This window comes from Phocoena phocoena, chromosome 17, assembly GCF_963924675.1.
Source record: "Phocoena phocoena chromosome 17, mPhoPho1.1, whole genome shotgun sequence".
Classification (NCBI taxonomy): Eukaryota; Metazoa; Chordata; class Mammalia; order Artiodactyla; family Phocoenidae; genus Phocoena; species Phocoena phocoena.
The window spans coordinates 60,903,500-60,925,598 of NC_089235.1; the positions used below are offsets into that span (position 1 = coordinate 60,903,500).

The 22,099-nt window shown below is 42.2% G+C and overlaps 1 protein-coding gene across 1 annotated transcript in view; it reads right to left on the minus strand.

Annotated features, from left to right (window-relative positions):
* SAMD12 (sterile alpha motif domain containing 12) overlaps positions 1-22,099 on the minus strand; it is a 405,166-nt gene that overhangs the window by 203,456 nt on the left and 179,611 nt on the right. Inside the window, exon 3 of the mRNA XM_065895582.1 lies at positions 16,021-16,150. Within this exon, the coding sequence (XP_065751654.1) occupies positions 16,021-16,150 (130 nt within the window). The remainder of the gene's footprint in view (positions 1-16,020; positions 16,151-22,099) is intronic.

A 22,099-nucleotide genomic window follows, 5' to 3' on the forward strand; every position in this document is an offset into this window, starting at 1 on the left:
AACTAGCACAAAATGTAGCTATGGTGTGACATTCTGTACTCCTGCCCTGCTACCCTAAACAGAAGCTTCTCAGATAAAGAATATTCTTTCCACCCTACAAAATAACACCTGTCTGATGAATTTCAGTGGGTCCAGCAAGCTTCTACAACATGGTGACAATCACTCGTGGCACTGAGCGGAGATCCAGACACAGCCTGCCAAAACATCTTTGGGAAGACCCGTCTGAAGGAAACATGGGACTCTGGATCCTGCAAAATTTTGAGAGTCTGTCATTCAAATACATTTAAAGATGGCATTTGGGGGCTTGGTACAGATTCAAAATTGGAATTTTTTAAAAAAGACGGGGCTTCTCCAAGAATGAGACAGGAAGAGAGACTTGATTATCAATGGAATGTAATTATAAGAAATTGAAGCTAGGAAAGGATAGGATGAGTTTCATGAAAAGGAGGCAAATCAGGAAACTGAAGGACTAATCGAAGTATTCTTATCAATGGAAGCGAAGAACGGCTTTAAATTCAGGGCTAAGTCTATCAAAGGAAGAACAAACTCAGTTTAATCCAATCAACACAATGTCTATTTTATGCCAGGCACTGGGTTAACACAGCTATAGGTGGTAAGATATATCAGATGCTCTTTCTACCCTAGAGGAGTTTCTGGGCTGGTGGAAGGGAGATGAATGTGTAACCAAATGATGTCTTATAATATTAACAATAATAGCTGTCATTTGTTGTAAAAAAAAATGTAAAGAAAATTCAGAATGAGAAAAATGAATTCTGCTTGGAAAGGTCCAAGGAATGCAGGAAAGAGAGGAATAATTTGAGTTAGGCCTTGAAAATCATTAAAAGTTCACTAGGTGAATATTGGGACAAGAACGAGAGTGGTCTGCTGCAGTTCTGGAATAGGATGGATACAAGGAATGGCTAAAATGAAGATGAGGAATGATTATGCCAAGCTTAAGAATCTGGGCTTCATCCAGTAGGTTTTACTTATATACATATATACGTATACACATACATAATCTACATATACACACATATTTCATTTTTTTTTAAATGCAGTAAGTGACCCGGTTGAGTCTGGTTTAAAATGACAAAAGAATGATTTCTTAGAGAGCCATAAAGTTGGATTATGGGAGATTGTGTAGCAGAAAGATGGAATATCTAGACCACAGAGATGCGAGTAAGAATCGTGAGGAGGGGATGTAGACAGAATACAGCATGTTTTCAAACTGAAATGCAAAAGTGGAGGCAAAAAGTCTAAACCCAGAAGAAAGGGAAAAACAAATGAATAAAATTCTGGTGTGGGAGGAGGAAGGGTAGGTGGGCAGGGAGAAGAGTATGGCTAGGGCACTGGATTTGGCACAGAGATTTTTTTTCTCTCAGAGACATAAAGGAAACAGTGAAGGGAGGGTAAGAACGCAGATAATACTGCAGGGAGGGATGTTGAGAAAATTCATCACTACTGACCTCTACTCTTAGAGTAATGAGAGGGATGGGGGCTTTTTGGAAAGGGAGTTAGGCATGGAACCACCTTTGGTGGCTGGGAAAGGGAAAACGCTTCAGAATCCACCTGGGCCAACAACTCATACATTGGCGATGTCTCATCCGCACATTTGATTTTTTTCCAAGACTGCTTTGAGCTTATCATTTCACTCATCTAGAAAAATGCTTTATCACTGATCGGTGTTGAATGACACTCAAGAGAGGAAAATCTAATTTCCTCAACCTGACACTCAGGCCTTCTCCAATGGAACTCTCGATCTACCCCTCTGATCTATCTCCACCTCCTTCACTGTTCCCTCCTCTGGATTCAGAAACCCAAATGCTTTCAGGCTCAGGCAGGTCTAACACAGCGTAAAAAGAGGCATGGTCTGAGGCAACAGGGAGTGGTGAGGTTCGTGGCTCGGAAGCTGTTATATTTTCTTTTAAAATTCTATCAGGGACTTACCTGGTGGCTCAGTGGTTAAGAATCCACCTGCCAATGCAGGGGACACGGGTTCGAGCCCTGGTCCAGGAAGATCCCACATGCTGCGGAGCAACTACTACGCCTACGCACTACACCATGCGCCACAACTACTGAGGCTGAGTGCCACAACTATTGAAGCCCATGCGTCACAACTACTGAAGCCCGCGTGCCTAGAGCCTGTGCTCCGCAACAAAAGAAGCCACCGCAATGAGAAGCCTGCACACTGCGATGAAGAGTAGCCCTGGCTCGCCACAACTAGAGAAAGCTCACGCGCAGCAATGAAGACCCAACGCAGCCAAAAATAATAAATAATTTAAAAAATTCTATCAGGATCAAACAAAATATGTAAATACAATTTGATATTTCAGGGACTTTCTCTTCTAAAATTGTACACGAATTCAGCCTCCTCCAAGCAGCTTTCCTAATAAACCAGACTTATAGATAAGAGTTCCTTCTCAAGTCCCCTTTGGTATTTACCCCAACCTTCCTTTGTGTATCACTCACCTGTACTTGTATGATGCTATCTTTCATAGCACAGAGGTCAGAACATGAGCTTTGGATTCAGATGGCCCTGGAAAAATCCTTGACTTGGCCACTTTTAGCCTGATATGACGTAAGACAATATACCTAAGTTTTCTGAGTCTCATGTTTCTCATTTGTGAAATAGGAATAATATTACCTTATGGGGTTATTGTGAAGATAAAAATATATGCAAAATACTTACTGGAGTGCCTGGCATGAAAACACCGAAATATTTTAAATAATATATGGTTTTCCCTAACATCATGATAATTGTCTTAATTATCAAGAATCAAATTTTCTGAATTCTTTACACTCTGAGTTACTAGAGAAATGTCTTGGGAGTATTTGCTGCTAAGTACCTGTTTGGGAGATAAGTTGATATTTATTTGCAATAATTAGACTACTCAAAAAGGCATGGGACAAAGCAAAATTTTGGTGGGCTGGGGAAGTTGAAGTTGATAGTTTTTAGGGCCCTAATTAGAGAACTGAGATACTCTTAAACAGTGAAACAAGAACTACACATACACATGTATATATATGCATACACACACACACATATATACATTTGTATCATTCTTTACCATTTGCAAAGTAATTTCTATACTCTGCTTCTTACAAACCTTTGTATGGAGTCCAAACAGTTATAGATCACCACCAACAACAGTAACTGATACCAACTTTGTAAGGTATATTATCATAATTTTATTTTAGAGAAAGGGAAACTGAGGCTCAGAGAGGTTAGACTTGGCCAAGGGGACTCATCGGCGGAGGGGACCCCATCACAGGTCTCCACGCCCCTGCTTTCTCTAATCTTTCATAACTTTCCAAGATATGAAACTTGTCAGGAGCAATTAAACACTCAACAGCCACATCACCCTAAAATAAATATGGGAGCTGGAAAACATATCTAGTGGAACTCTGAATGAGGAACATGAGAGTCACACACAAATGGCCTAGAATGACATTGGCCAAGACCTCTTGAGGACAATAGTATTTCATGCAAACAGCGCCACAGGCTCTTAAATAGAATCAATCCCGTGTGTGGGCTTCAGTTCCTTCTGCTGATACACAGCTTCACACTCATCACCATAAACAGTGCTGTCTGAAGGAGGAGAGTCATCGGTCCACTTAGCAGGTGGCCTCTAAAAGGGCTCATTTCCAATCCCCCAAAAGCACGCAGCAATAGAGGCTCTGCGCACACAGCCTGGGCTCTGTGCGGATGGATGGGAGATCTGACTCGCCGGGTAGGGAGTACACAGTATAGTAATTTTCAAACAGGGATTGGGAGCGAAACCAAGGGGAGGGGACCTCCAATTTTACAATCTGACTTCAGCATGTTCTAAAAACACGCAAAGTAAAAAGCAAAACAAAACAGAGTAATTAACAAAACCATCAGGAGAAAAGGAATCAAATTGATACAGAAGCTGAAAAGCAAACAGGGACTTCTCAGGACAGGTTGTGCTTCATTGACTTAATTCCTCTGACAGGGTCAAAAGCTCAGGAGCAAAGGAAGCTAGACCTTTGGTCATATTTGATTTATTATAATGTGACATTCTCATAGGGAACTGGAAAGGTGGCATAAAGAGGGGGAAGAGAAGGAAAAGCTGGATCTGGTTGAAAGTAAGGAAGTATGAGATCGAATTGGTGGCTATAAAACCTTCACTCTGCTCCTGGAATTGGGAGTGGAAAAACACGCTCACTAAGAGGGAGTCTTGTCTGGTTTGGGCCCCTACTCTGATTACTTCTAAGCCAAGCAACCTGCTGGACTGTCCCTAAGAATGGGTCTCCTGTTGTCCCGTAACAATGTGACTTAGCTTTTAACAGCTCCTGGTAATCCAAGAACTTGTGTGCCCTTTGCACAGCTCAGTTTAGCTCCAGGCCTCTGTTTCCTCATGGGAATAACAGGAGGCAGGACGAGGTGCCTTCTAGTCCGACACCATGGAACCAGTGGTGCCTTGCTTTTCTATCTCACTGCGGTGAGCACGGTGCAGAGCCCATGGTGGTCCTCATTAAATGCTTCTCACTTACTAAACACAGACCAATAATGAGGATGACAGGTAACATTTATTGAGCCCCTACGATGTACCTGGCACTGTTCTAAGTATGTTTTAACTCCTTTCACCTCCCAACAAGCCTGTGTGGTAGGTCCTGTTGATGTTAAGCGCTCAGCTTGAGTCTCCCACTGAAGTCTGGGCCTCGCTTCCTCACCTGTAACAGCTTGCAAGATTGAGAACTACAATTTGCTAACACTGAATGGTTCCAGACAGTTCTAGGTACTCGACAGGTGGACAGTTCTCAGCAGAGCCTCTTGCACATAGAAAACCTCCAAGAAACAACTGGCATTATTCAAGATGTCAGGGGTTTTCTAAAGCAGGACTGCTCCAGGGCTACAACTTTGGTAAGGCGATTCCTTCTGGCTGGCACTGGCATTTCTCAGGTCTCAGAAGCCCTTGGTGTGGGTCTGCTATCTGGTGCTGGCCGGGAAAAGGGTATCTTGTAAGTGAGAGGGGCACTGGGATAAGGGTTTAGAAAGCTAGCTCCTGACACCAGCTCCCCATTTCCTGGCCGTGGGACCTAGGCAAGCCTTTTCCTTTAGTCTGTTTCCCACACTATAAAACCTATAGAGGTGATGACAGGAGGGGAGGGTCATCCAAGAGAAAACTGGTAACCATAGCAACCCCCCCACCTGTGAGAGGAGCCTTGATTATAATAATTCTACAGAAAGCAGTCAGTAGGTGATACAAGAGCAGTGTATGAGGTGTATTTAAGTCTATGCTGCTGGTTAAGAAAAGTATATTCCTTCTGTTCTTGTTCTGATCTGTGAAACAACACAGTTCATTTGGTGACAACTTCCATTCTTATCCTGCCGCATACCATCTCTAATATTAAATAAATGATGTACTTAGAATATCAATAAATGTCCCCAAGAGCAGTAGTTTCCTTAACTAACTTAACAAAGCCGCGCTGATCTGTGATGAAAATGGGAGAAATAAAAACAATGTATGTATTTCTTAAAGTGAAATGTACTCCATTTTTAAGCCATGAGGGTCTTTTTTTTTGTTAAAATTCCTTTGGTTTATAAAACGGTGGCGAGAGTAGTTTTTAATTGAAAAAGCTATTAATAAAATATAAAAGGGCCAACTGTATGCTATGGCAATGAATATTTTCTGAAATTTAACTCATCTGTGAAATACAAGTATCTTGGATGCACAGGTGTAGGCTCAGACAAGCAGAATCTCAATGAGACAAGAGAACTGTTCTCCTTTCGTCAGCAGTACATCTTCCAACAACTGGCAGACTATACCTTTCTTTATAAGAATGTTCTGGTATCTGATTATTCTTCCAGTGAAAAATGCATAAAGTGGATTTTCAAACTCAATCTCATTATCTATAACTATATATTATAGATAAATGAATAGAAAACTCTATCTATTCACCTAACTACCTTTAACCTAAATGATCCTACAGCTAGTATGGAAAGACGCAGGATGACCCTTTTTTCCTTTTAAAAACAGTATGTCCATTTTAGAAAATCTGGAAAGCACACAAGCTTGTAAAAACCAGCTTTGAGATATAACTTGTTTACAATAAATTTCACAGATCTGAGGTGCCAAATAGATAACTGTGACAAAGGTACGAAGCATTTTCATCAGCACAGACAGTCCTGTTGCTTCTCTTCGTATCAATCTCCCTTCTAGTACCCCGCCACACACACCCCCAGAAGTAACCACCGATCTCACTGCCATCACTGTAAGTTAATTTTGTTGTTTTAGAATTTCATATGATTGGAAGCACGCTGTGTGTGTTCTCTTCTTTCTAACTTCTTTCTGAGTACAACGTGACATTCATTCATGTTGTCATATGCATCAGTAGTTGGTTCCTTTGTATTGTTCTGCATTGTTTCTGGTGTGAATACAGCACACTTTGTTTTACCCATTCTACTCTTGATGGACCTAAGGGTTGTTTAAAATTTTTGTCTGAGTAAAGCTCTTTTGGATATGAGTGGACTGGAATTTTTATGAATATGTTTCGGATTCTCTTTAGTGAATATCTGAGAGCAGAACGGCAGATCATCTAATAAGTGTGTGATTAACTGTGTAAGAAATTTACTTTCTGCATCTGGTGGCACCACATTTACTCACAACAGTGTACAAGGGATCCAGTTGCTCTACATCTTCAGCAACACTTGGTAGTGCCAATCCTTTGAACTTCAGCCATTCTACTGGGTGTAAAATGATATCTCACTGGGTTGTATCTGCATTTTCCTGATGACTTAATATTGCTGGGCATATTTTCATGTGCTTATTGGCCATGCTTTTACCTTCCTTGTGAAGTGTCCAAATATTTTGTCCATTATTACCGGTCTGTCTCTGTTCCAGCTAAGCAGGTCTTTGGGGTTCTGTATCTCCTGCATGTGCCCTGCTCTCCAGATTTCAGGGGGGTGATTTGCATTATGACATCAGCTCTCTGATGGGTCCAAAAAAAAAAAACCCACTGGTTTTCAGTTTGTCCAGCTTTTTTTTTTGGCTGCACCACGCAGCTTGTGGGATCTTAGTTCCCCAACCAGGGATTGAACCCCTCGGCAGCAAAAGTGTGGAGCCCTAACCACCAGACTACCAGGAAACTCAGTGTCCAGCTTTGCCTTGTGGTAAGGATTAGAGTGATGACATCCAAGCTCTTTACATATCAGAGCTGAAATCAGAAGCCTTCTGCATCTAATGAGATGATCATATGACTTTCTTCATTTACTCTTAACATGACGAATCACATCGATTTTCAAAAATGGAATCAACTTTACATTCCTATGCACACATGACCATGATGTGATATCCTTTTTGTCTATTGTGAGATTCAACCTGCTTGTATTTTGTCAAGGTTTGTAGGTTTATGTTCATGAAGGATATTGGTCCGTACCACACCATTCTTGTAATATCTTTGTCAGGTTTTGGTATCAGGGTTAGTCTGGTCTCATAAAATGAGTTTGGAAGTGCTCCCCCTTTCTCTATTTTCTGAAAGAATTTGTGAAAATTGGGTTGCTAATTCTCGACTGTTTTAATTCATTGGAAAAAGCCTTCTGTGCTTGAAGCTTTCTTTATGGGAAGTTCTGATTAAAAGTTTAACTGATTAAGAGATCCATGGCTATTTAAATTTTCTAGCTTTCTTGAGTCAGATATTGTTAAGTTATAGTTTTTAAGGAATTAGTCCATTTCATCTCAGTTGTTAAGTATGTGGGCTTAAACCTGTTCATAATATTTTCTGCTCTTTTAATGAATGTAGAAAACTTAGTGATATCCCCAATTTCTCACTTGATGCTGTCTTTTTTCCCTCATTCAGACTATCTAGACATTTATCAATTTTTGTTGATCTTTTCAAGGAATCAGGTTTACCTTTGTTAATTTTCTTTATTGCCTGTATGTTTTGTGTCTTACTGATTTCAGCTCTTTGAGATTAGTATTCTTCCTTCTCTAACTTCTTAAGGTAAAATTTTAATTAATCAAGTTCAACTCTTTCTTCTTTCTTTTCTAATACAGGCATTTCATGCTATAATTTTCCTCTAAGTTCTGTAGCTGTACCACACAAACGTTTGAAATAGTAATGTTTCTACTATCATTCAGTTCAAAATATGTTTTAGTTTCTCTTGCGATTTTTTCCCCCTCCCCCATCTGGTTACATGGATGTGCATTAAGTTTCTAAATATTTGGGATCTTCTTGATTATCTTGGTAGTGATTTCTAAATTAATTCTGTTTCGGTCAGAGAATGCACCCTGTGCCACTTCAGGTTTTTCAAATTTACTGACACTGATTTGTGCCCTGGTGTATAGTACATCATGGTGAATAAGTCCCCTGAACTGGAAAGTACATACATTCTGAAGCTGTTGGGTACAGTGTTCTGCCTGGCATGTGGTAGTGGTCACATAAATTTTATAAAACAAATGAATTAATTATGATTTAACAAATAAATGAAATGAATAGGAAGGGATTGGTCAAGGGGCTAAAATGAAGCTACAGTTGACCCGCGAACAATGAGGGGGTTAATCCGCCTGCAGTACTGTCAGCCCTCCGTATCCATGGCTCCCCTGCATCCGCGGATCCAATGAACCATGCAGTCCTATTGCATTTTCCATTGAAAAATATCTGCATATAAGTGGACATGTGTATATGAAACCCACTTCGTTCAGGGGTCAACTGTATTTAGAGAGAAAGGAGGTAGCCAGTGTAGCTAGACTGAAGATGACAGGATGACTGTAACTGAGGAAGCAAATATCCAGAGGATATAGGGGACGTCTGGTTAAAGCAGAGGCAGAAAAGGTTGTTTGTAGAAGGGAATAAGAGCATGCCTTCTGAAACAAGAGGCAGGAGAAGACAGATGGGTAGAGGGCAAATAGTTTTAGGGAAATCCCATCAAACAGAGTGTAAGTTTTCAGCGTAGCAGAAATCAGACCTTTACTAGCGATGAAGAAAGGAATTGGGAGAAAGCATGTTGGGAGAGCCACTCAACAGGCCACTGGGATGAAGAAAAGGCTGGGGGAAGGCATCATGGCTCCATGGAGGCCTGGCACGTGAATCTGTACTGGGGGGCAGTCATGAAGGGCTTTCTTCAGCAAAGGTTTCTATAACCCAGGAACCTAAACAGGATCTAGGGGTGGGTTTCAGTAAAACCTCCGCAGAACTTTCTAATCATTAAATTTTTCAACTATCAACTTCATGGGACAAGTTCTATCATAGGGCTTTTATCCTGAGAGCTACAGGATGGGTTACTTAATCCAGAAGAGGAGGAGTAAGAAAGGCTTTTGTAGGAGGTGGTATCTGAACTAAAGCCTGAAAGGAAGTTGGAATTATCCAGGTAAAACGGTGGGTTTGAGGAGGGTAGAAGAAAGCATGGCATTTGAGAGCCCTGCAGCTCAGAGTAGGAGGGAGTAAGGAAAACCAAGCACTGTAACTGCCACCGTCATCCAAAATCTTGAACCAAAACAAACAACAGTTTGCTTTTAAAAATTATGAAATGCTCATTCCTGGAGGTGTCTCAGCAATGGCTGTCTGGCCATCTAGCAGGGATGTTGGAAAGGACATGTGGGGAGACATCTGATTGAAGTGGTAGGGGGACACTTGTTCCCCACCCTATTCCTTCATGGAAGAACTTCCCTAACACTCCTGGCCTCTCTCTTCTCCCCTCTGTTTGGTGCCCTTGGAAGCAGGAAACGGGTTTGCCCAGCCCAGCCTCATGTTCTGTCCTGTCTTGTGACCTGTGTGCCTGATGCAGTCTGCTTTCTCCCAGGCGGTTAGAGGGGCACTTCCCAGCTGTGCCAGTGACCAGAATACCTCATTTAGAGGGAAAATATTCTTAGCAAACCAATTCATCTGAAGACCTAAAGGATATTCTCCAAAAAAGCTTTATCAGGAATGAAGCTGATATTCTGATCTCCATTCATATTTCTCATTGAAAGGCGTAGTTTTAAACTGACCCCATAAAACCTCAGATGACATCTGAAGTCACTTCCAACATTCAGAAATCTATTATCCTGAATCATCAAGACAACCATATTCAGCATCCTAGGTTTAAGAATGCGGAGGAGTATAGAGGTGATGTTAGTAAGCTTTCTATCAAAGGGCGTTAAAAATGAAGAATAAATGCTGTTATTGGAAAATTAATATGTGGAAACTCATGCCCCGATGATGTCCAAACTCTACTATGCAGATATAAAATGCTGCTAGAGATTCAATAAAAAATGTAGAGCAGTTCATACAGAAGAGAAATGTAACAAAACACAAAGATATACAAAAGTAGAATGCACTATGCAGAGGGCAAACCAACAAAGACAAGAAAATGTGCAGACAAAGCACTGGGGTAGCTCAACAAGCCCACATTTCATTGGGTTCCACTGGGTTCCACAAAGTAGTGTTCTCACAGGTACAGCACATAAAATAATTACTCCACTTCTTTGGACACTTGTTTACTACACACCCCACCGACCTCCATGGGCAATTCTAACCGTGATAAAAGACTAGGAAGGGGCTTCCCTGGTGGCGCAGTGGTTGGGAGTGCGCCTGCCGATGCAGGGGACGCGGGTTCGTGCCCCGGTCCGGGGAAGATCCCACATGCCGCGGAGCGGCTGGGCCCGTGAGCCATGGCCGCTGAGCCTGCGCGTCCGGAGCCTGTGCTCCGCAACGGGAGAGGCTACGACAGTGAGAGGCCCGCGTACCGCAAAAAAAAAAAAAAAAAAAAAGGACTAGGAAGACAATAGCAGAAGGGTAAATGTTAGCAAATGCACAGAGCCCACAATCCAAAGGTTTCAAAAAGATAAGGAGCTTTCCCCTTTATTCAATAGCATAAGCGGAACGGCCAAATTTCAGGGTGTTACATCCCAGAGGAATATTTTGAAAAGGGGAGAGAGGTACAAATGGGCAGTGTCCGAAGCACAGAAAGAACCTGAAGTATTCACTGATTTTGTAGGAGACCACTGAGAAATATGACAAGTCAATACTGACCACCTGCAGGGGACATTCACAGGGTAAGTATTTATTCCTGCAGACATCTAAAGGATTCCCACCCGTGTTCCACGAAGCAGGCCACGTGGAAACCTTTTACACATTCAAAATAGCTTCTAAAAATGCACTTTGTATTCTGGGGAGCTCTGAGCGCCTCACCCACGAAGATAAGTCTTTAAAGTTGTGGGGGGAGAACCCTTTACGGAGGAAAGGCTTGATGAGGAAGGAAATGAGTTGACTTCAGCAGCCGCCGCAGGAAGAATACCAGGCACAGCCAGGGGCTGAAACTGCCTCAAACCTGAAAAGATTCTTAACTGTGCATAACAAAGAATCCGAACATTGCCTGTGAGCTTACACCTGGCCCCAGTAGAGCTTCCTCATCAACATTCCAAGCCCGGCCTCAGAGAGCTGGGGGAAAGAATCTTGCAAGCACAGGAAAACAGTCAAATTTCTTTCCTTCAAGCCTAATCTGATGATTTAAATATATCTCTCCTAATGCCTCTCAGGTGTTCTAACCATCTTATGCCTGTTAAGAGCACTTCTGCAGGGAGTTACCACTAGTAGCATCTCTTCTGATTTAACTCATCTGCCATAAAATAGCAGGTGCCTTCTGGACACAATGAAATTCTCAGAAATTCTAAGAGGAAATTTGCACAGTGTTTTGAATACTGGTGTGTTAAAACATACCTTAAGTTTCCTTAGACTTTGGAGAAACTGGATGGCGGGGGGGGGGTGGGGGGGGTGGGGGGGTGGGGGGGGTGGGGGGGTGGGGGTGGTGGGGGTGGGGGGTGGTGTTGTTTAGAATTTAAGTATTTTAAACAAAGGCATCAGAAAGATGTTAATGTAGTGGAATTGTTGGTTGAAACCAATTTAAAAAAATGAAACAACTACCAAGGTTAAAGGGGAATTTTCAAAAAAGTTAAAATCCTGACCCTCATCATATACAAAAATAAACACATGTTTAAGATTTTGTGGAAACTGATAAGATGTTACAACCAACTCAAAGGAGAAACCAAAGAGCAGACACATGTTCAGATCAGGAGGAATGAAATGAATGTGTAAATGGGAGACAAAACTCACCTTTTTCACAGTGGATTGGGAAGTCAACTGAACCTCTGTGGGACAGAATTTACACATCTACAAACAAGAATTATTTTATACTGCTATCACTTACCTACAACTTACAGAGTTGTAGAACAGCTTCGTAGAATGAGAATTAGATAACCCGAAATGATGTGCTAGTGAAGGTGCACGGTTTTCTATGGAGGCACAATTTTTTCCCTACACAGATCACTGACTATTTTATTTATTGCTGTATTCCCCAAACCTGGTACAGGGTAGATGCTCCATAAATACTTGCTAAACAGATGTCTGCTATGTATCAGGCATAAAGCTAAACCCTTCACATGCATCATCCCCTTTAACCTTTCCAACAACGCTTTAAGATAAATATTATTCTCAGATCACTAACTTGAAACTAGCTTGTGTGATATTGCACAGTTATTACTTGTCAGAGGTCGAGGGGTGGAGAACAGGGGCGGGGTGGGAGGAGCGGGATTTGCCTCAGGTCTGTAATCAGAAAGCCCATCTTTTTTTCTTCCTGATTCTTCTTTCCATTTAATATGTCTTTATTTATCGTCATGGTCCCACGCGCCTCTAAATTAAGGGACTGTTTATATGTTCCAGAGATATAACATGCTTCCCTGATGAGCATGATATTGGAGACCCTTGCTTTAAGACACATAAATGAACAGCAGTACTCACAAGAATCTAAGCATAAATAAGAGACATATGGACATCTTTATTGTGGCCTCGCAGGTAAGCACAGGATACTTACCAGCCCACATCCCAACCCCCATCCTTAGGTGCTCATTATAATTTTCAGGATAACAAAGATGGATGAATTCATCAGTGTTTACGTGTGTGGTTTGTTCTCATAGAAAGTACAGCAGCACTTAGGCAAGCAGCAGCAGCTAATATTCACCGCTTACTGTGACCGTGAACTACTTTCCCAGCGACACTCTGAGGCGGGTGCTATTATCACCTCCTCTTCACAGGTGAAGAAAGCGGGAATACACCAAGTCACCTTTACAGAATCACGGAGCTAAGCTGCAAGTCTGGGCTTTGACCTGGCACTTGTAACGCCCTCCCGGCCCTCACTCTGAGACACTCTACTGTCTGCATCGGCTGCTGAGGCTCTCTCTGCCATCGTGTCTTGATTTTTCACAATCCTCTTTGCCCATTTTATCAGAGCCTACAAGGGTACTAGGATTCCTGCAGCCGCCAGCATCCCAGGGCTGGAACTGCATTCTGGCTTCAGTCCTGAAAGCTATCTTCGGGCCACTTGGCACCTGCGATCATTTGGGTAGTTTACATTCACCCTTGGAGAGGGACAGGAGACAAAAGTGGTCTTCTGAGGCCTTGAATAGGTGAAGGTCAGCAAGATGTGTGTGTCAAGTGTTAATCTGAAATCATTCTCTCCTAAGTCCCCAAATAATCCCCTGCTTTCTTTTCTTGCCAGAAAACAGGCTGCCCTCAGAATGAAGTAACAGTATGATTTTAGACACCTCCAGATGAGTTTCGACATGAAGAACGGCACAGTGCTAGTAGGTAGAAGGTGTCGATAAATGATTAACTTAGTGGTTTGTTTATATCATTTCATTTAATCTTCACAACGACTCTCTGAGACAGGTATTGTTATTATTATCAGCTCCGTTTCGGAGATGAAGAAGTGAGGTTGAATGACCTGTCTAGGTTAAGCAGCTTGTCCAAGATCTCAAGAAGGTTGCGATTTACCGACACCAGAGGCGTTTGTGGAGACCAAGTATGCCACCAAAAGCAATATGACAGCTGTTTGCAACACAAGGCCACTTGGCAGAAAGCCTTAGGAAGTGGTACCATTTACTCCATAAGCACTGAAGCATGAGACCTTTATTTCTGAGGGGGGTGTAATGCTCATCCTTTTCAAACCTTTATATACGCTTACCCTTCCCTCAAGGGTATCACAGAATTCCCACCCCTAACAAAAGATAACACTACTTTCTCATAAGATCATGAAGAAGGTTTTGCCATTACTATCACACAAGCATTAAGAAACAGACATTATCTGATGAAGGTTCCCATAATCAGCCAAATGGTTACTAACTGGTTGATAAATTCTAGGGGTGGAATAACTGGGATTTTCTTATATCCTTAAGGGAGGGACTAAGAAAAAGAATCTAGACACTTGGAATCTAAGCTAAGTTCTGACACTGCCTTCAGGATTTCATCCAAATGGGCCATTACCTCCAGTTCGGAGGAGAAAAGAAGTACATTAAGGACCATTTCTAGGCTTAAGTCAGGAGGATTTCACTCTCTGTTAACTCACTCTGAGCTACACCTGTGTGCTCCTTACATATTTAAACATTACTAACTTGGTCATCAGGAATCTCTGATAATGTAGCTCAGCGTTATTTAGAGACTTCCCTGGTGAAGTGGTTAAGAATCCGCCTGCCAGTGCAGGGGACACCGGTTCGATCTCTGGTCCAGGAAGATCCCACGTGCCGCGGAGCAATTAAGTCCGTGCACCACAACTACTGAGCCTGCGCTCTAGAGCCCACGAGCCACAACTACTGAGCCCACGTGCCACAACTACTGAACCCACATGCCACAACTACTGAGCCCACGTGCCACAACTACTGAAGCCCATGTGCCTAGAGCCGGAGCTCCGCAACAAGAGAAACCACCGCAATGAGAAGCCCGCGCACCACAACTAAGAGTAGCCCCCGCTTGATGCAACTGGAGAAAGCCTGTGTGCAGCGATGAAGACCCAATGCAACCAAATAAATAAATAAAAATAAAATTTTAAAAAACGTTATTTAATATTAGAAGGCTTTTTTTCCAAATCAAGTTTTCTGTGCAATTTGAATATGTGAAACAGACACACCCATCTCAACCCAAAGCATGTCCCTCTGGCAGCCTCTAGTGCAACCAAGGGCTCCACGGAACGCACTTTGAAAACCATCCATCTAGTCCTGCTCTAAGGAGGTATGATCTGCCCCAGATTTTGAAGCTACAGGCTAAGAACTGAACTGCTTGACGTGACCCTTTTCAAAGTGACGGGAGTGAATAAAGAGGTTAGCATTTCTGAAGATGCAAGGTATGAGTTTGGAAAGGGCTTGGCATCAGGTGTGCTGAGCTACTCGACAGCAAGTCCCTTTCCCACTAGAGGGTCAATTTTCGCTTAGAAAAAAGAAGAATCTGGACTGGAATCAGGTCTTCTCAACACTTTTTCCCACCTTGAAGCACAGTTTTGGTGCACAGAGCATGTTCCTCCATGCTATCTTTCATTATAGGGTTTGCAGAAGAGGAGGGTGGGAGGAATGGTACCCAAGATCAAGCAACATCTCAAGGCAGGTGGGCAGGCGAGGTCTGCAAAAGACCCCCTTACTCTGATGGGCTCCCACTGTGGACCTATCCGCTCCCTCTTACCCACTCCATTCTCCAACTGAGAGACACGATCCTACAGGCTTTTACAGTTCATTATGTTGTCATATTTCCTGCTGCCAAGTGCTTCTCAACTTCCACATATAATACTCGAAGCCCCTTGATTTAAAGGGAGTCTTAATTTGTGCTTTGAGGGTATTCATCTCAGGGGCAGTGAGTTAGTATTATTATATTCAGTCCAGAATTTTCCTATTTAGAAACCTTTTCTTCTTAAAACATCTACCTACGGACCCTGTAACCAAATTAATTTGAAGGATCTCCTCCCTTTCTTTACTCTAGGACTGCTACACTCTTATTTTCTCTAGGATCCCCCAACCCCTTACCCTGATTACCACATACTTTTATACTGGACATTCAAAATCCATGGTTCCCTGTAATAACCACTTATGCTTGTTAAGTAGCATGGCATGCCCGGATCTGGAATTTATCGTTCATTTTAAAGTAAACCCATGCCAGACAATTTCAGCAGGGAGATGCTTTTTCATTTTAAGGGTGTAGGAAAGGCCATTGAGATGGGAAGAGGGAGAGGGAGTGAAATATTTCGGATACTGCATACTTTACCCGTTATGTCATGCTGTTTGAATGACTCACTGTAGATCTGATACTGATTCGGACAATGTTTCTTCAGCCACTTGCAGACATCTTGCTGAGTCCACAGAGCCACTGGTTTTGACAGCTTCACCGTAGCCGACTATAAATACAGAAGGAAAAGAAGATCTGTCAGTGCCAGCCTCATGCCTAGAAAGGCACTGCTGTTAGAAGTCCTATAGTGTGGTAAAGGCTACAGGCTGGATTCCCTGAAGATAAACATCTGACTCTTGTCTTCCTCTGAGCCTCTGCAGACCTTCTCCATGCCCCCGAAAGCCAGAAAGAAAAGGTCCAGGTGGAGAAGGCCATGAATTCTCTCTTCTGGGAGAAGTCCCCAGGAAGTAGTGTTTTCTGATGACTCCTCTAACAACAAGACAATTAGGTTGCTAAGCAACTGACTAAATTTTAGGGGTGAAACAGCTGCCAAGTGGCCTTTCTCTGTATCCCAAGAAAGTGTCCATTTCTCACTATCCTCTGATATCTCTAGGACCTAGGATAACTGGCCCCAGCAGGTGCTAATAATTAGTTTAGGAACGAATGTTATAGGATTTAGATACCTACATACGAATAGCTCCTGAGAGCTCTGGATTTAGGGTGGCCCTGTAAAGTCTAGGAATTAGTTATGCGCAGTAGGTAAGGAAAAAGTCAATTCCACCAGCACGTGGGGAATGGTAATAAGATAATGAGTGTAGCTAGACTTCATGTAGAAGCCAACTAGCCGGAGCCATTTATTGTTCACTGGATCTTTCAGGGAGGCTTATGAAACAAAACAGAACACAGAGGTGCAAAGGACCCAGCCTTTGACCAATGGCGGGTTAGAAATACATTCATTCATCAACAAGCATCAACTGTGCTAGATGCTGGTCTGCCTCATAGATCCCAGGGACTTGGCTGAGGCTAAGTGAAAGCTTAACCAGCTATAATCTTTATCATTCTGGATCAGTGTTTGCATTCTGGATAAGGATTTTAATACAAGCAGTTCTCTAAAGGATGTTGGACAGTATACAGACCTGGCCTTAAATATCACTGACCTCACTAGGGATCATTCTCTTTCACTTCTCTTTCAATCTCTCAGATTATGCGAAGGGGAGAGCCTTGATTTTGTATGAGCGTGATTTAACATCTTTCTAACACCTGCTAACATGATCTTTGACAAAGAGAGGGCTTCCTTCAGCCTCGGAACTGTCATTGGAAAGCAGAATTTTCATCTAGCATATAATAACTGCTGTGTTTTACTTTTTTTATATTTAAGGTTACCTTTTTTTATGACAAATAAATTATGGCAAAAATACATTCTATTTTCTGTAGGAATACCTAGATTGCTTTTAAAACAAATTTGAGTTAATAAAAAGCTGGGTCATTATTTACAACTGCCAAGATACAGAAGCAACTTAAATGTCCATCAATAGATGAATCAATAAAGAAGATGTGGTGTGTGTGTGTGTGTGTATATATATATATATATATATATATATATAATGAAATACTACTCATCAGTAAAGAAGAATGAAATTTTGCCATTTGCAGCAACATGGATAGACTTTGAGGCCGTTATGCTAAGTGAAATAAGTCAGAGAAAGACATATACTGTATGATATCACTTACATGTGGAATCTAAAAAATACAACAAACTAGTGACTATAACAACAAAGAAGCAGACTTGCAGATATACAGAACAGACTAGTGGTTACCAGTGGGGAGACGGAAGAGGGGAGGGGCATGATAGGAGGAGGGGACTATGAGGTACAAACTAATAGGTATAAAATAAGCTACAAGAATATACTGTACAAAACCGGAATATAGCCAATGTTTTATAATAACTATAAATGGAGTATAAGCTTTAAAATTGTGTCTCACTATATACTGTATACCTGTAACTTATAATATTGTACATCAACTATACTTCAATAAAAAATGGGTCCATTTCAAGAAAAATTAAGGAAACAATAATACAGATGGTAATAGTAAAAAGAGTGGAAGTGAAATGCAGGTGATTCAAGTTTAGAAAACAGTGTTCAGGTGTTATTTTTTATTAGTATATTTTGAATTGTATGATTCTTTGGGCCATCACTTATAAAATAATTACAAATAAAACATCATTTTTTACTTTGTGCTGTGGTAATTTTTCTTCTTTTACTTTCAGGAGTGGCAGACTGTATTTTTCCAAAGATGATTTTATATATGCACAGATACATACATACACACATACATATCTCCTTTTCACTGATTGTGACTTTCATTCCTCCACCGATATTTGGGGTTGATGTTGTCTCTGTCTGAATTTTGACAGGGTTCATGGAGGGCCTGGCCAATGGAGTACAGCAGAATTGATGCTCTCTGTGACTTCTGAGGCTACATCAGAAAAGAGATAGAGCTTCTGCCTGGCTCACCCTCTCTGGCACTCACCTTCAGAACCTGGCCACTATATTGTGAGGAAGCTCTGACCACATGAAGAGACCAGGTAGAGGAGTTTTGGCCAATCCCCCAGCTTAAAGTCTCAGCTGACAGCTACCACCAACCCTATCAACTGTCAGACAAATGAGTAACCAAGCTTTAGATGATTCCAGCTACCAGGATTCAAATCTTCCAGCTCAAACTTCCAGACGCCATGATGCAGAGACATACATAATCCACTAGCAACATGTATAGTTGTCTTCCACCATTAAGTGTTGGGGTAATTTGTTTTGCAACCCTAGTAACTGGAACACTCAGTGAGGATACAATAGTTACGACTGTGCTCCCCGGAGTGCCTTGCACTTAACAGATGCTCTACAGAGCCACAATGAACAAGCGAAGAAATTAATGAAATGAAACCATTCTCACTGAGTCTGAGCTCACAGACCTGCCTTACTTTTAATCAGCAGCGAATTTCAAGTCTAGCCCTCGCTGCTCTACCCCGACTGCGTGCTGCCCACGTGGCTCCTGATCAAACTTGTCCGTCTCCCCCTTCCACTCTGCATACTCTAGTCACAGACTGCCAGCCATCTTCCCTCTAATCACTGCATACAACCATATCAATTGCTTTCCTAATTTTGATGAGAAAGAAGGGGCTCTGGCATGGATGGTGCAGATGAGTGCATGCTTTGTTGTTGTTTAGCTTTTTCCCTTTTGCTAGTCATCACTTTTCCCTCGCATGATTAGGAAACCAGAGTTTCAGCTCTTTGAGCTAGGAATGCACTTCCCACCATGTTTCACAAGTCAGCACCTCTGAATCTGCCTCCTTTCTGCTCTAAAAATTTTCCTTCAGATTAGCTGAATGAGTTCCTAGCTGACACATCATTGCCCTGAAACCCCTTGCAAGTTTCTCGCAAGTAAAGCTAATCACATCTTTTGCAAACTCCTATAAACCAGTCACAGAAGGCTGTAAATTAGGAAGGGAAAGGCAAGAAGATAAATTGCTCGTACATCAATTTACCAAACTTCCTGAGAGGTCATTCTTTAACTTGCTCATTTCCTAGGAAATGGAACACCCTCAGCTCCAAGACAAGCCTCATCAACTTGAGATTCGGGGAGAGATTAATCCAAACACACCAAGTCAACTCAGAATACATCCTCACCAGCTTACCATGTACTCTGGTGTTATAAATTTCCTTTGATTATAAATCCAGGTGTTCTGAGGCTAACAATCCAGGTGTTGCTTTGCTTTGCCTTCACAATATACTCTTACTCAGCAGTAATTTGGTGTTACATGCTTGGACAGCAATAAACGTAAGGCTTCAGGTACAGACTTTTAAGACCACACGAACCTACGGGATCTGCCTCCATGTAAACAGGCATAACAAATACAGTGGGGAGGGGTGCAGATTCCTACCATTAATAAGCCCTGTTTGTCTCTTACTCAGATAGTGATACATGTATCGGCCCCGTTTATCAACTGATTCTTAGCTTTGGCTCTAATATGAACTTGTTATTAGTTTCCTACACATTAACTTTTTTTTTATCTGAATAATTATTTTCTTAACATCTTTATGGCACTATAATTGCTTTACAATGGTGTGTTAGTTTCTGCTGTATAACAAAGTGAATCAGCCATACATATACATATATCCCCAGATCCCCTCCCTCTTGCATCTCCCTCCCACCCTCCCTATCCCACCCCTCTAGGTGGTCACAAAGCACCGAGCTGATCTCCCTGTGCTATGCGGCTGCTTCCCACTAGCTATCTAGTTTACATTCGGTAGTGTATGTATGTACGTACCACTCTCTCACTTCGTCCCGGCTTCCCCTTCCCCCTCCCGGCATCCTCAAGTCCGTTCTCTACGTCTGTGTCTTTATTCCTGTCCTGCCCCTAGGTTCTTCAGAACCATGTTTTCTTTTTTTAGATTCCATACATAAGCGTTAGCCTACGGTATGTGTTGTTCTTTCTGACTTACCCCACTCCGTATGACAGTCTCTGGGTCCACCCACCTCACTACCAGGACATGGAAGCCACCTGAGCGTCCATCGACAGATGAATGGATAAAGAAGATGTGGCCCATGTATACAGTGAACTATGACTCAGCCACACACACTAACTTGTGAAGAGCCATCGTGGACTTCAGCTGCCTCAGTGCGCGCTGCCGAGATTCTCTATTCTCAGAGCAGACTTTTGTTTGTTCCGCCTCAGCTGCTCGCCTAGCAGCCCAGGTCAACCTGCGCTCCTCTGCCTTCTGTCACGATGCCCCCAACCCCAATAGCAACCAGGCTTGGGGAGTGAATGCCATAACCAGGCTCTTTTCTTTCTTTCTTTTCTTTTTTTTAATCGAAGCAGAGTTGATCTAAAATGGTGTGCCAATCTCCGCTGGGCAGCAAAGGGACTCAGTCAGCCACAAAGAAAGAACTAAATAACGCCATTTGCAGCAACACGGATGCAACTGGAGGTGATCATACTAAGTGAAGGAAGTCAGCAAGAGAGAGACACCTACCGCATGCTATCCCTCATCCGTGGAATCTAAAAGATGGCACAAATGAACCTATGTACAAAGCAGAAACATAACCTGATTTCTTTAAAAGGCTTAGACCTGATTTCCACGGGCCATTTGGAACAAGCATGTGTTAAACGCACATCAATCTCTTTATCACATTGTCCCACTGGGAGGTGCAGAGGTGTCCAGTCTTCGTAGCTCCATAGTGTTACTCAACTCTCCTCCTTTCCTCTGCCACCCAACACTCATGCCTCTCTCCACACCCAACGTTAGGTAATTTTCTCGAATATGCTGCATTTTATTTCTCCCCCACAGAAGGAGCCTAAACCGAAATAACAGTTTGTAAAGCAAAGAGATAGTATTTCATATTCAGTAGAAAATAATAAAAAAAAATCTGGCCCAAGGCAAACATCAGAAAAACCACTTGCCCTGTTTCTTTCTCTACACTCAGGCCTGCTACATCATTCTCTGGATTTCCGTCCCTGGAGACAATTTTGGTTTGTTCTGCTGCCCCTGAAAGAGGCCGGAGGCAGTTCGGTACCTTCTCCATGCATTGTAACATCACGCGGAATTCTAGGCATTTTCTTTCTGAATTGGTCCTGGCCTTTCTATAGACAACCTGAATGTGTATTTCAGATGCCTTCACGTTTTTTTTTTTTTTTTTAGCATCTTTATTGGAGTATAATTGCTTTACAATGGTGTGTTAGTTGCTGCTGTATAACAAAGTGAATCAGCTATACGTATACATATATCCCCATATCTCCTCCTTCTTGCATCTCCCTCCCACCCTCCCTATCCCACCCCTCTAGGTGGTCACAAAGCACCAAGCTGATCTCCCTGTGCTATGAGGCTGCTTCCCACTAGCTATCTGTTTTACATTTGGTAGTGTATAGGGGCAGGACAGGAATAAAGACACAGACATAGAGAATGGACTTGAGGACACAGGGAGGGGGAAGGGTAAGCTGGGATCAAGTGAGGGAGTAGCATTGACATATACACACTTTCTGTTTTACAGAGACCTCACTTTATGCAAAAGAGACATTACATTCCTGAGGGAAAAGTTGTTTGCAAATTACTTTATTTTGCAAGTAATTCCTACTTTAATTTACCCTTATTCAATAATTTCAGCTACATTTTACAGTAACTTC